The sequence below is a fragment of the Hemicordylus capensis genome, chromosome 6, assembly GCF_027244095.1.
Source record: "Hemicordylus capensis ecotype Gifberg chromosome 6, rHemCap1.1.pri, whole genome shotgun sequence".
Lineage (NCBI taxonomy): Eukaryota > Metazoa > Chordata > Lepidosauria > Squamata > Cordylidae > Hemicordylus > Hemicordylus capensis.
In genome coordinates this window covers 22,863,237-22,877,314 of record NC_069662.1, presented here as the reverse complement: position 1 = coordinate 22,877,314, position 14,078 = coordinate 22,863,237, and the positions used below count along the sequence as shown (strand labels likewise).

The 14,078-nt window shown below is 46.8% G+C and overlaps 2 protein-coding genes across 8 annotated transcripts in view; one reads left to right on the top strand and one right to left on the bottom strand.

Moving 5' to 3' along the window:
• The window catches only part of GYS1 (glycogen synthase 1), a 50,240-nt gene extending 47,450 nt beyond the window's left edge, over positions 1-2,790 (top strand). For all 7 annotated transcript variants that reach the window (XM_053266373.1, XM_053266372.1, XM_053266370.1 and 4 more), the window contains one exon: positions 224-2,790. In XM_053266373.1, the coding sequence (XP_053122348.1) occupies positions 224-532 (309 nt within the window). In that variant the 3' untranslated portion in view covers positions 533-2,790. The remainder of the gene's footprint in view (positions 1-223) is intronic.
• A 2,642-nt stretch (positions 2,791-5,432) lies between these two features.
• Positions 5,433-13,223, bottom strand: LOC128332099 (ferritin light chain, oocyte isoform-like). The gene is made up of 4 exons (XM_053266377.1): positions 12,983-13,223; positions 7,758-7,904; positions 6,468-6,593; positions 5,433-5,762 (listed from the first exon to the last, which is right to left on the bottom strand). The coding sequence occupies exons 1-4, from the start codon at positions 13,082-13,084 to the stop codon at positions 5,604-5,606; spliced, it is 534 nt and encodes a 177-aa protein (XP_053122352.1). The 5' UTR covers positions 13,085-13,223; the 3' UTR covers positions 5,433-5,603.
• Positions 13,224-14,078: the final 855 nt, after the last annotated feature.

Sequence of the window (14,078 nt, the reverse complement as noted above, 5' to 3'; positions counted from 1 at the left end):
GCTGCCCTAGGGTTGATGTACAGAGCTAGATGGACTGGTGGTTGGACTCTGGATCCTGTGCTGATTATTGGTATATATTTTCTCCCTGGGAGAGAGATCCATATCCCAGATTCTGTTAAAAAGGACAAATCGCTTCTGTTGCAAAGCCATTGAACTTGGTGATTGTATGCTTCCACACTTATTTTCCCCTCATACATATTGTATGTCTTTCTCCCTGCCACAGGCTGAGGGCTTCCGCTACCCACGCCCGGCCTCAGTGCCGCCATCTCCCTCCATCTCTCGCCACTCCAGCCCCCACCATAGTGAGACAGAAGAGGATGATGAGCGGTACGATGAAGATGAAGAAGCGGAGAAGGACAGACAGAACATCAAGACGGCAGCCTTAATGGGCTCAGTTCCTGAGTGGCGGAAGCGTTCTAAGAAGAGCTCCAGCGAAGCCAGCAACTCCTCCAACACCAGCACCCCCACCCTTCCCAGCAGCCCCAGCGACCTCAGCAGCCCCACCAACTCTCTCATAGAGGAGAAGAATTAGCTAGAACACTTTTGCTGACACACCCTCCTATTTTTCCCATTCCCACCCTCAATAGGTCAGCTGTTCTCTGGTGCTGGATTCTGAAACGGTTCTAGTGTAGGTTTCCTAGCATGTTTTGGAACTGAAGAGGGACTCCGGGTTGGCGTGTTCCTGCGTTGACATGCAAGGTTGTCTGTTCTAGATCAGGTTGTGCAAGGGTGGTGGGGTGAAAGATGGCCATGCTCTGAAAGAGAGATTGCCCTTTGCCTGCTCTACAACACGAGGTACATCCCTGGTGTCTGCTTGATCTAGAACACATGGGGACACATGCCTCTTGATCTAGAACACAAGGGGCACATTCTTTGAAATGTGTTCTAGAGTGCCATGTATTGTCAATCTTTTGGATGGAGCTGATGTGTGTAGGAACTCTGCTGCGTCAGTTGTCTTCCCTGAGATATAGAAATGATCTTCAGAGTTCTCATCATTTCTGACTGGGTAGATGTGTGATTTAGAATACTGAACAATGCTCCCTCCATGTGTCACTGACTCAGAAATTCTGCAGGATTTTAACGAGTGTTTATGAACAGGGTTTTGTAATACCAGGAGGTAGTTTTTGGTCCTTTTTTATGATGATAGATTGTTGGAGGTCTCATGAGATGTGGCCAGCAAAGTTCTAGAACGTTCTAGCATTCTAGAACGTTCTGGCACTGGCCTCCAGTGCACTTGGAGACCAGGAATACTTTTAAAAGCCATTGTTGCTCTGATCTAGGATAATGTTTATGAGGGGAGAAACAGGCTTTTGTTCTCCTGTGGCTTTTGAATAAGGTGGTGATCTCTTGCCTTGCTCCTGTGTTTGAGGAAGCTGTAAAACCACTGACAACAAAGACCCTAGAATGTGGGAGGCAGGGATTTTAGAACTGCAGTCCTTTTCAAATATAATTGAAGAGGATAGGGCTTTCTTGTTAGCAATGGTTGGCCTAGAATCTCCTTGAATAGTGTTGCAGTGTAAAACCATTGAGAGGCCTAGAGCTGTTCTTGAATGCAGGACAGGTCTAGATTGGATAGGGGTATTTAGGATTTTGTTCTGGAAAAAAAACACCCTGCCTCTACAGCCCAAATAAAATGTCTATCATTCTGGGTGGAAGAAAACTAGAACCACATTGCATGTAAATTGTGCTGAATAAGCAATTTAAACCTTCCAGGGAAAACTAAAAGGATGGCTCCTCATAGCCTGGACACTCTAGAATCATTCTAAGTGCAATATAATTTGTTTTATATAATTTTTAAAGTGCCATGATGAACTTAATAAGAAAGAGAGGAGTACAAGGCAGCTGAGATCACTTTCTGCTAAAGCCAGTGGAATAAGCCATATGCCCAAATCTTTTAAAATTTGTCTTCAAGACTTGCAGTGTTGCAGGCAGGCATTCAACAGGCAGCTATAGGCAACTTATAAGGCTCTTTGGAGTACAGCTTTGACTTATTCTTTCAGGACAAGGTGTCCTGAATTGGGAGACTTTCCAGAGAATGTGTTAGAAGGCTGCATGCTCAATGTAATTGTGGCACTGATGCTTCAATGGACTTTGATAGCTCTGAAAATAAAGACAAGCTGCTAGTGTATTAGATGCATGCCGCTACTAACAGTCTTCTTGGAATGACTGTGCTAAAAGGCTGCAGGGAAGAGGCCTTATGGCCATGATCCTGGGTATCTTCGTTCATAGCACTTGCTATCTCAGAGTGCCAATACCATTCTGGACTGTTGCTTTGCCAACATGAAGATGTAGGAGGACCAAAGTAGGTTGTAGAAGATAAAGATTTGCATCGAGAGAGAGATTGCTTCTCAAGGGTATAAGACTTAGTGTCTAGTGGGTGGGTATTTTGTCCAGCACAAGAGAAGCAACTACCTCTAGGGCAGAGCAAGTGCCAGCCAACCCCGAAGCCCCAGTGATCCTGCATCTGCTGCCAACCTTGGTATCAACTGAAACAAGGAAAATCATTTTTTTAAAAGACACTCCCCCTGTGGCTGAGATCACACACTTGTGCTTCCTGTTCCTATGGACTGACTAAGCTTCTGCACTTTGATTATGAACCCTATCTTTCCCTTTTACCCCATGATCCATTTGGTTTAAGGTCTCATGAGCCTCCCTCACTGACCTAGATTTTATTTAGGTGTGTGGAAAAATGCTTTGAGGTTTTTTTGGTGTCTTTCTTCTCTTCCCCGCCCTCTTGAAACTGTGTGAAACAAGTCAACAATGAAGAATAAAAGCTGTTTGTGAGACAAACTTCAGTTATTTAATAAACATTTGCTTTGAAAATACTGTAAAGCTATTTGCTCAAAATAGTGAGATGAGAAGGCACATTCCCCAGCTAACCAACCTTTGCAGGTATCAGATACTGTGAGTGCAAAAAGGGTCTGCTGTGGTAGAGTGCTTGCTTTGCATACAGAAGGTTCCAGGTTCTGACATCTCCACTGAAAAAGTGCTTATGTAGTACAGGCTTTGACAAAATTACAGGACTCTCATGGACATTGTAGAGTAGAATGACAAACAGGCTTCTTTATAAATAGTGAACAGGCCTACTTGGGACAAAAATATTTTATTAAATCTACCTCTGAATATCCTAGTCCAAGTCCCATAGTGCCTAAGAACTGTCAAGCCCTCTAGTAGAGAGGAATAGAATTTGCACACCTGAATTCTACTTCTTCCTAATGTTCTCTATTAGGAAGCAAGCACGACTGCTGGAGGACAGTAAGTAGCAGGGACAACTTTGGAGAGTGGCTGTTGTGGGCTACAAGGGTTGCCAACCTTTGGATCCATTAAGACTCCTCTCCAGCCACAATGGCCATTGTGGATGGGGATTTGTGGGCCTAAATTAGGAACACCTGGGAGTTGCACATTATACCAGAATGGATGACCCAATTGACTGATGCTCTAAGGCAGCTTCTTATGTTCATAAAAGGTGAGCTGCTTGCTGTGGTGCAGTGTTCAGTCACTGGCACAGTTGGCTGTGCTGAGCATGATCTAGCATTCTGTCTGCCCTGACCGGCTAAACCATAAGGTGAGTGGTGTGGGAAGAAAGGACAAAAGCCCACATCGCCAAGGTAATCTTCCTTATCTGAAACATGAGGGTGGAACTGGAGGTGTGGGTGTGGAGAGGTCTCAACTTGCAGTCCCAGCTGAAGGTTGTTGGCCCTGAGTGAGCAGGCACTAACCCATCTATGGATGCACTCCTCCCCTGCCCAAGCAGCAGGTTCATGCCATACTATGTGTACAGTGTAAAGGCCAACTAGTCTGCACTACAGTCCCATCCAGAGAGAGCATTTGCTTGAGTTTCCCCTGCCTTGCATGTGTTGTACTGGCAGGCAGCAGTTTGTGCCTGCAGCAAGGCTTGCTTGGGGGCAAGGAGCACACATTGTTCTTCAGTATACAGAGAAAACCTTCAAGATGGGGCCCTAATTCAGCAATAGAGCATCTGCTTTGCATGCAGAGTCATCTTGGCTCAATCCCCGGCATCTCCAGTAGGCCTGGGAAAGACTCCTTGCTTGGAACCCTGGAAAGCCCCTGTGGGTGAGCTAGATGGACCAAGGGTCTGACTTGCTACAAGGCACACTAATGTGCAAGTCCGCTCAGGTGTGCAGGACAGGAACATAGAGCACATATATGTCACTGAAGTCAATACACAGCAAGTTCTCTGCATGCTAAGGTTTTGGGCAGAGCAGGAGGAACTAGTGTTGCCTCTAACAGGGATCCCCAGCTGTTGATTACAATTTCTATAATGCTCAGTTGCAATGGCCTTTGGCTGGGGATTATGGGAGTTGTAGCTCACATCAGAGCCAGTACAGTATAGTGGCTAGAGTGCTTGACTAGGACCGGGGAGACCCGAGTTCAAATCTCAATTCAGCCATAATACTTGCTGGGTGACTCTGGGCCAGTCACTTCTCTCTCAGCCTAACCTACTTCACAGGGTTGTTATGGGGAGAAAAACTTATATAGTACACCACTCTGGGCTTCTTGAAGGAAGAGTGGGATATAAAATGTAAATAATAAAATAATAATAATCTGGGAATCCCTCTTACAAGGAACACTAGTAGGAACCTAACTGGGAGAGAATGGAGGTTGCAAGCAGGAGCCTCCCAGAGACTCTACAAAGGAACTACTGGCAGTCTAGTTTGCCCGAGTATGCCTGCCACTGTATCAGCTCCCTCTCATGAGAGACCACTACTAGTTCCCATTAGCCGTGCTCTTCCACTAGGCTCATGCCCTCCAGACAATGAGCACCGATTGCTCAAGGTGGTAGCAGCTGGGGAACTTCTACAAGCAACTGCTTCTGAGGAACTCTGCTCCAGACTAGGGCATTTCTCTGCATTCTAGTGCTGGGCCCTAGATCCCTTAAGCACTGCCATGTCTGTGAGGAACTATTAGACATCACAGCCAAGCAGAACTCTCATTTACAGCAGCAGCAGCATAACTCAGTATTCCAAGTAGGAAGAGGCTGCTCTTTGTGCCCTGCTTCTCAACTTCCAGCAGCACCTGGATTAGCCATCATGGGGGGGCAGGCAGAATACAAGACTACACAGGTCCTTGCTCAGTTCACAAGGCAGTACCAGAAGCTTGAGAGAAACACCAAACTTAAGCACATTCCAGTACTACTGGCTTAACCAGAGACAGCCCCCTTAGGGGATGCGGCTGCTCTGGGAAGAGCACCTGCTTGACTGCCTGCAGAAGGTTCCAAGTTCCCTCCCTGGCATCTTCAGGATAAGAATGAGACACACTCCTGCCTGCAACCTTGGAGAAGCTGCTGCCAGTCTGTGCAGAACATACTGAGCTAGACAGACCAATGGTCTGACTGGGTATACGACAGCTTCCTATGTTCCAGAGCCGATATGCTGCTGTTCTACTGCCCCAGTTAAGACATTCAGACAGTATAGTGCTTAATGCCAAGTTTATTTAATGCCAGTTACAGACTCTCCCCCTCAAGTTGGGCAGGGTACAGAGGCATGCCTTATGTATTGAGCAGCCAGCTTCTGACACACAGTAATTAAAGCAACACACTTGGGCCAGGCTGCAGGAGTTGAGGGGAGCCTGCACCCCTGCGCTTAGTCACTAGACTCTCCCAGGGTGAGGCGGTCAAAGAGGTACTCGCCAAGGCCATCTTCATGGGCACGAGTGCGCTTCAGGTTAGTCACATGGTCTCCCAGCTTCTTGATCAACTTCACCTCCTCATCCAGGTAGTGAGTCTCCAGGAAGTCACACATCTGCAGGGGAAGAGGAAAGTTAGAGACAGGCTATTCATACTTAGCCCTTGGCTCTAGGGCAGTGCTGCACAACTTTAGATCTCCTGCATATGCTGGACTACAACTCCCATAATTCCTGTCTATTGGGAGCTGTAGGGCCTAAGTTGTGCAGCCCTGCTCTATAGGATCATCCTGCAGGTTAACTCCATCTTCCATGCAAGTGCAGAAATTCAAACAGAATTCAACATCCCAGCCAACTGAGCTCTTTGTGTACAAGTACAGACACAGGTATCTAGCCCTTGACGTGTTGCAAGGTATTAACACTTGCCCATGGAATTCCCCAAGAGGTTAAACAGGAATGGTCCCATGGGTGAATAAGTCCTTTGACTTTGTGAAAGGTTTATCTATAATATATGACCAAGATTATGCAGGCGTGCATAGCTGATGGGCCCAGGAAAGCCACTTAGAACCAGAGCAGGAGTGGACATTCCCAGGACAGCTGTAATTCTAGGGAAGGATGTTTTCATCTATTAGGTCGGGGGTTCTCCAACTCCCATCAGCCTCAGCCACAATGGCCAAAGGCCACTGATCTGATGATCCAGTGATCTGATGGGGTTAGTCCAATAGTATATAGGGATACAAGTTTGAGAACCCCTGTAAAAGGCATCAGCAGTCTGGATCCAGTACCCCCTCCTACTAGAACTTAGTTTATCCTGCAATACTTACATGGGGATCAACATGGCGTGTTGCAATCTGGTGCAACTCCAGCAGAGCTTTATTCACGCTCTTCTCCAGTTGAAGGGCGGCCAGCATGGCAGCAGCACCATTCCCCCATTCATCCTGCTCTGGTTTCTGGAATTGAGCAACAGTGCAGACAAGTGAGAATGTGCCAACTGCATCACAACTTGTTTATTCCTTTCCATCCAGTTCTGCTGCCCCTTGGCTTTCCTGCTAGCCCTTCTGCTCTGTTTAGCAGTGTACATGTCTAAGATCAACTCCATGTTTATCCATACAGCCCAGTTCTTAGATAATACCCCAGTGAGACGTGCAGAACAAAGTAGACCCTTGGTGGGAAATGCAAGTCTCCAGAAGATCACTATTGGCCTTAAGTGTTTTGTTTTTGTCCTCTAGTTTGCCATTTTCTACTCTTACCGTCAATGAAGGGGAAGAGCAGAACATCCAATCCAAGGCAGAAAGTTAATCTACTAGTCTCACATAGCTGAGCAGAGGTAATCTGGGAAATATTTGATGCCAATAACAGAAACTAAGCCAAAGAACTAGCTAGGAATCCCATGCAAGTTTGTTTCCTCTCTACAAAAATGCCAGAGTACTTATGACACTTCATGGAGAGCTGAGGCACTGTAGAAAAATTTACTGCACAAGACTCCCAAGTCAATGAGAGCCATAGCACATTGAACACACATTATCTCCACCATCAATGTTCCCTCTAACAGGATGGTGGACTACAACTCCCAGAATCCCCAAGCAAAAGCCATTGCAACTGGGGATTCTGGGAGTCGTAGTCAAGAACAGCTGGGAATCCTTGTTAGAGGAAACACTGTTTAGCACAGGGATTCTCAACATTGGGTCCCCAGATGTTTTTGGACTTCAACTCCCATAATCCCCAGCCCCAGTGGCCTTTGTGTGGGGATTTTGGGAGTTGGTCCAATAACATCTGGGGACCCAATGTTGAGAATCCCTGGTTTAGCATATCAATCAAAATTTATTTCCCATTCTTAAACATGGTACCCAGCCATACCCCATCTATGGGAGGGACCACCCCCACCCCAGAAATCCCCATCTTTAACTGTAACCAATGCCTTAGTCTCCGCTCCTTACCCCTCTGCAATTCCCTAGGTTATGAACTGACTGCATCTTGGCTGCTAGCTTTAGGGCCTTTGCCTTCACCCAGAATCCTCTGCTCCCTTTTTCTCCAGCCCATTAATCACCCCCTAGTGCCCAAGTGATATCTTGCCCCAATCACCACACCCTCCTTTTGAAACATCTCATCCTCACTTTGACATCCTGGAGGACAACTCTCCCCCCACGGCGGTTCTGGAAGGTTAGGAGCTTCTCCGCTTGCTCATGTTTCTCCTCAGACAGGTGCCGGAAGAAGGATGCAAACTTGGATAAAGCCACATCATCCCGGGTGAAATAGAAGCCCTGGAAGGAAGGGAGAAGAGAGGCTGGAGTTCAGATCTAGGCCCAACACAAGACCAATAGAGACCAACTACAAAGAGATCTGTGAACTTGGGGTATATCCCTAGTACAGGCAATCTTCACTATTTTTCCCAAACAGGAGCCACTTGGCAAAAAACCCCACAACTTCATATGAGAGCCGTTTTCCCACGGTGCCAACCACTGTACTGTGCTTTTATCCATGCTGGAAGGGCCCGTAAGAGACAGAGAGCTCTCTTAAAAGCTCTGTGGGAAAGAGCTACACTTCCCAGCACTCTGAATGCCTTTCAAAACAGTGCAGGGCTCAAGAGGAACATAGGAAGCTGCCATATACAGAGTCAGACCATAAGTCCATCTAGCTTGGTATTGTCTATACAGACTGGCAGTGGCTTCTCCGAGGTTGAAGGCAGGAATCTCTCTCAGCCCCATCTTGGAGAAGCCAGGGAGGGAACTTGGGAGCCTAGATGCTCTTCGCAGAGCGGCTCCATCCCCTAAGGGGAATATCTTACAGTGTGCACACTTCTAGTCTCCCTTTCGTATGCAACCAGGGCGGATCCTGCTTAGCTTAAGGGGACAAGTCATGCTTGCTACCACAAGACCAGCTCTCTTCCCGGAGACTGGACTCTGGAAGAGGACTCTGCTTCCCTTAAAGAAGCCCCCTGGCACTGGGCAAAGTGTAGCACAGCATGCTGAGAACAGTGTACCAGGGGACTGTGCGGAGTATTCAGCTTTGGCCCAAGCTGCACACAGGCCTGATCATGCTAAGTCAGGTAGCCACACTTAGGGTTGATGAGGGCCACCCCCAACACATCTCAAGGCATGTCTGAGAACACGTGATGCAGCCACCTTGCTAAATCTAAGCAGATCTAGCTCTGGTCAGCACCTGGATGGAAGACTGTCCAGGAGCCCCACAGATGCCATTTTAAGTTCCATGACAGACAGCGGGATGAGACGCCATATGGGAGCTGTTCTGCTTCCGCAGGGCCAGGGTTACCTTTAAGGAGCAGTACCCATCCCCCCGCCCACCATGGTCTCCAAAAATGCTGACACGGGGCTGCTGTGTACCTCCTCGCAGCCCCGGTCAGTGTCGGACTGGAAGTGGCCAGGCACCTTCCCTGCTCCTAAAAGGTAACACACACACCCTGCTCCGCAAGTGCACAAACCTTGGTTGTGCACTAAAGCAGTGCTATCATGATTTGGGTTCTCAGCTATGGTCACTTGAAACCAAGGTTTGGTGGAATGCCTGAACCAAATATGCAACTTTTAAAAAATCCAAGTTAGTTTATGGGGGTAGAAATGCTTCAAGTAGCAAAGGATCCAACTTTGGCTTCATACATTTATCACTCTGTTAAAAACAGTAAACAAGTTTTAAAATTAGAGAACACCAAACGGGGGATAAGATCGGGGCACTTCAGATAGCAAGGTACAAAGTACATGAACACATCTGAGAAAGTGATTACATCAAAAGTTGTGCAATGTTACTACAGACTGATTTTTTGGCTATTGTTACATTTGTATCCTGTTCTTGACATGGGCTATTAAGAGAAGCCAGTGTATAAGAAAAGTATGTTTGCTTTTCTATCTGAATAAAGTTTAGCACTTGCATTATTATTATTATTATTATTATTACTAACTACTACATTTATATCCCGCTCTTCCTCCAGAGTGGTGTACTACATACTTGAGTTTCTCTTTCACAACAACCCTGTTAAGTAGGTTAGGCTGAGAGAGAAGTGACTGGCCCAGAGTCACCCAGCAAGCCTCATGGCTGAATGGGGATTTGAACTCTGGTCTCCCCGGTCCTAGTCTAGCACTCTAACCACTACACCACGCTGGCATAACACTATCAGTACTGAGCTGGCTTAAGAAAAACAGAAGAGTTTCTCTCATTGGTTCAAATATGATAAGGTATGCAATGAAATCCCTAGAAGTAGACATTCTCAACCTGTCCAATTAGATTGCTACCAGTTAATTTGGATTGATTCTCAATGACTTATTTTTAAGGCTTCAAGTATAACTTCAGTGACCCCAACACTTTACTGGCATCCTCATTTATCCCAACATCCCTACAAGTTAGGCCTGTTTTATCTCCATATTCTAGAGAGTGAAGCCACCACGTTTCCATGGCCAAGGCAACAGAAGAGCTTCAGGCTCATACTTCAGCTATATACACACTGCATTAGAAGGCAAGTGCTGCATTTTGTTCATGGTCCAAGTTAGGGTTGTTTACATGTTCTGTTCAATGAATCCACAGTTTTAGAAAATCCAACTGATGGATTTTCTAGCCTGTCCTCTATTCAAGGATCTCAACCCAGCATCCATAGCTCCTCCTTTATTTTATCCTAGCAAGCCTGTGAGGTAGCTCAGACAGAGAGGACTTTTATCCCAAGGTTCATTATCTAGGGGGATTTGAAGCAACACACACAGACTGAGAAGTGCCTAGGAAATGTTGAAGTATATTATAATATCAGTGGTATGGAATGGAATCTTTATTTCAGTCATTGACCAGACAAGTTATCAATGGATGTCTCTGGGTTGTTTACAGTGACATAAAACAGGTTCACACACAAATGGCTAAGACTTGAAGTACTAATGCAAGGTTTCAAATGCCTCCTCAGAGATGTGTCTCAGTCTCCAAAAACTTTGAAATGAATTTATGTTATCTATTCAAGGAGCAGAGATCAAAACCTCCAACGGCTCTCACATGTTCAATAGGTTCCACCATAAGAACTAAGTAGATCTCCAAGCTTCTTGTTCTCAAAGACAATGCTGCTCACTGTGAGTCCACTGAAAGAATGTGGTGACATTCTCTTACCACTGATATTATAATATACTTTTTTCACTTACATTTATATACCGCTTTATAGCCGGAGCTCTCTAAGCGGTTTACAATGATTTAGCATATTGCCCCCAACATTCTGGGTACTCATTTTACCGACCTCAGAAGGATGGAAGGCTGAGTCAACCTTGAGCCCCTGGTCAGAATCGAACTTGTAACCTTCTGGTTACAGGGCGGCAGTTTTACCACTGCGCCACCAGGGGCTCTTCAACATTTACTAGGTACTTCCCCCCTTTTGGTGTGTTTCGCTTGAGAAATCTGAACCCAGGTCTTCTTGGTCAGAGTCCAGCACGATAACCACTACACTGGTTTTAGGTTCCAGTAAGCTCAGCTGTTCCCCAGAAGTGGGGAACTTTGTGCCCCAAGAAACTTACTTCCCTCTACTAGTATTAAAAGCAGACTGTAGTAAATGCTTCACCAAGCGGGGTGGGGGTTGGAGTAGATTACCTCCAAGGATCCTTCCAACTCTTCTAGACAAATACTTTTATGTCCCTGCCCCACCTCACAACCTCAGTTCAGCCTCCTAATCTAAACCTATTTGCTTCACAGATTAAATTAGTTCAAACACCAAAATGCCATCTTGAGCAAAGAAGAGGAAGTTAATGATTAATGCCTGTCTTGATAGTCCTGTTTACTCAGCAACACATGCACATAGAAATTAAGGAAGTGAACTTTGCCTCTGAAAAAGCTGTAGTCACCCTGGAGCCAACGCCAAGGATGAACACTGGAGCAACTGGGGCAGGGGCTAGCAGGTTGGTATAAGATACAGTGGTGGGAAAATCCAGTAGAGCCAATGCTTACAGCAAATGTCTCAAACTACAACCTTTCCTGAAGATGTTGGCCTACAACTCCCATCAACCTTAGATATTGGCCATTGTAACTGGGGATGATATGAGTTGTAGTCCACAACTGCTGGAGGGTGCAGTTTGACCAAGGTTCTCTCTAATTTGTCATGTGTGCAGAATGAGTTTTGTTCTGGGCAGTAGTATCAAGGCAGTGTGTGAGCACAAGTATATTCAGAGTGGGAGCTTCCTGATCCAATCAGAGTAGGATCTAAAATTAACTGAGCAGACAAAAAAGTGTATGTGCACACACCATAGAGGGAACACTGTTTGAGACCCAACCTACAAGGGAATGGATGGTTCTAGGCACATGCTTTAACACTTCTGTATAATGGTTACATGTTTAGCAAGAAGAAGAAATTAAGAACTTTAAGGGGTGTTTCCTCAAGGAAGAGCTGGAGGCATTCCTGCTAACTGGGCAAAGAGGCACCTTTTACCGTGGTGATTCTCTTTATTTAGCAGGGGGAGAGTGAGTAACTGGCCCTATCCACTCCCAGCACAGTAGTTCCAGTGACTGTTGCTGGTGTGTGTCTTAAGTTTCTTTTTAGAATGTGAGCCCTTTGGGGACAGGGAGCCATCTTATTTGTTTGTTATTTCTCTTTGTAAACCACCCTGAGCCAGTTTTGTTAGGGCGGTATAGAAATTTATTATTATTATTATTAAGAAAGTGGTGTCCAGGGGTTGGACTGGTGGATTTCAGAGGAAACCCAGGTTCAAACCCCCTACACATGAAGCTCACTGAGCGGCCCCCATCTCTTTCACCCCCAGGGTAATATTTTGTCAAAAGGCCAAGTGCAAAGAGCTGTTAAGTTGCCAGCTGAGAGGGAGCCTTTAGATGGAGGCTAGCAACACTGGGAAGTAAGCTGTGTTTACCCAAGAGGAGGGAGACACCAAATAAAACATGACAGAAAGATGGCCCAAAATATACCTCCTTCAGTAAAGAAGATAGAGGTGGAAGTAGATGGTGAACATAACTGGAGCCCGACATTTTAGAGGCTGGGGCCCACCGGAAACCTGGGTTCTGAAAAAGGAGCCACTTCAGCTTTTAAGCCAAGCAAGGGAAGCCATGTTCCACCCATTTAGGACTAAGGAACAGAAGACAAAGGATGCTGCTGGGCGAGGGTGGGGTGCGTACACACAATGCGTCATGACAGAGGAAGCTACACCTGCTGACCTTCTGCCTGTTGCATACCTGCGGAAGCACAAGGCACCAAACAGGCAGGAGCGCCAATTCTATACCCAGCCACACACTGAAAGGGGTGGTGGTGGTTGTTCCATTTTTATCTATACCCACAGGGTCTTTGTAGGATAGAACCGAGCGGCGGGGGGTGGGTGGGGTGGAGTGCGCGCCCAAGGCTGCAGCAGCCCTTCTGAAGACTCACCAAGGACAGATAGGTGTAGCTGGCTTGGAGAAACCGGTTGACCAAGCGGTTCACACCCGCTTCGCTGTCGGCGTGGTAGTTCTGGCGGACCTGGGCGCTCATGGTGTCAATCGGCGTCGGCTGGCTGGACTGGCGAAGGAATGAAGGGCGGGGTGGCCGCGACTCTGCTCCGTTCAAGCACTGTTGAAGCAAGAGCAAAAGAGCCAAGACCAAGAAGCAGCTCGGACTGAGGGGCGGGCGTGCCCCGGCGGAGCTTTTATACCCAGCGGCTCTTCCGAGGCACTCCCTCCGCGCTCCGCACAGGCGCCCGGAGCGCGCTCCACCCCTTTCCTCGCTCAGACGGGGCGGGGTACGGGGTACCCACCCTCTGCGTCTCGTGATCTCAAGGCAGGTTTTATGGCTGCGAGGCAGTTTTTCTGTCTCGCGTGTGACTCGCAGGCCTTGGGTTGTGAAACTGTTGCTCCTCGAGGTGCATTTTTATGAATATTATTCGCAGAGTTGCCAGTTCTGACCGAAGCTGCTCCTGGATATCTCCCCCGCCCCCGACACAATGTTTTTCAGATTATCCACCCACATTCATATTTCCAGGGTTGCTTCAATCCTGGAGTTTGAGACCGATTTCTGGAGACTCCAGGGCCGGCTCTTAATTAGTATATGCAACAATTCATACCAAAATGCCTACATAAGTGGATGCGATTGGGAGTAAAGCACGACAAAAGCGGTAACGTGCATTGCAACTCTCTCCGCAGCTTCCCGAGAACGAAGCCTCACTGAATTCTGTGAACTTAAAATACAGAACTATTTTGTAGCTTTATATGCGTAGGATTGCAGCCTTAATAGTTGCATGGATTTTTCCGGGCGCGGTTCTCACACAGAGAAGAAACCCAGATTCTGTGATCACTCGAGACGGGGGACCCCAATGAGACGCAGAGGGTTAGATGATGGGTTGGGGGGGGATTTACACTCGAGGAGAAGAGGAGTCTATTCATGTTGGATTTATGGGTCTTACAGGGTTGGTGTGAAAATAACCATAACCATGTACACTACTCTTGGCTTCTTGGAGGAAGAATATATACGTGTAAATAAAGAGTGGCAT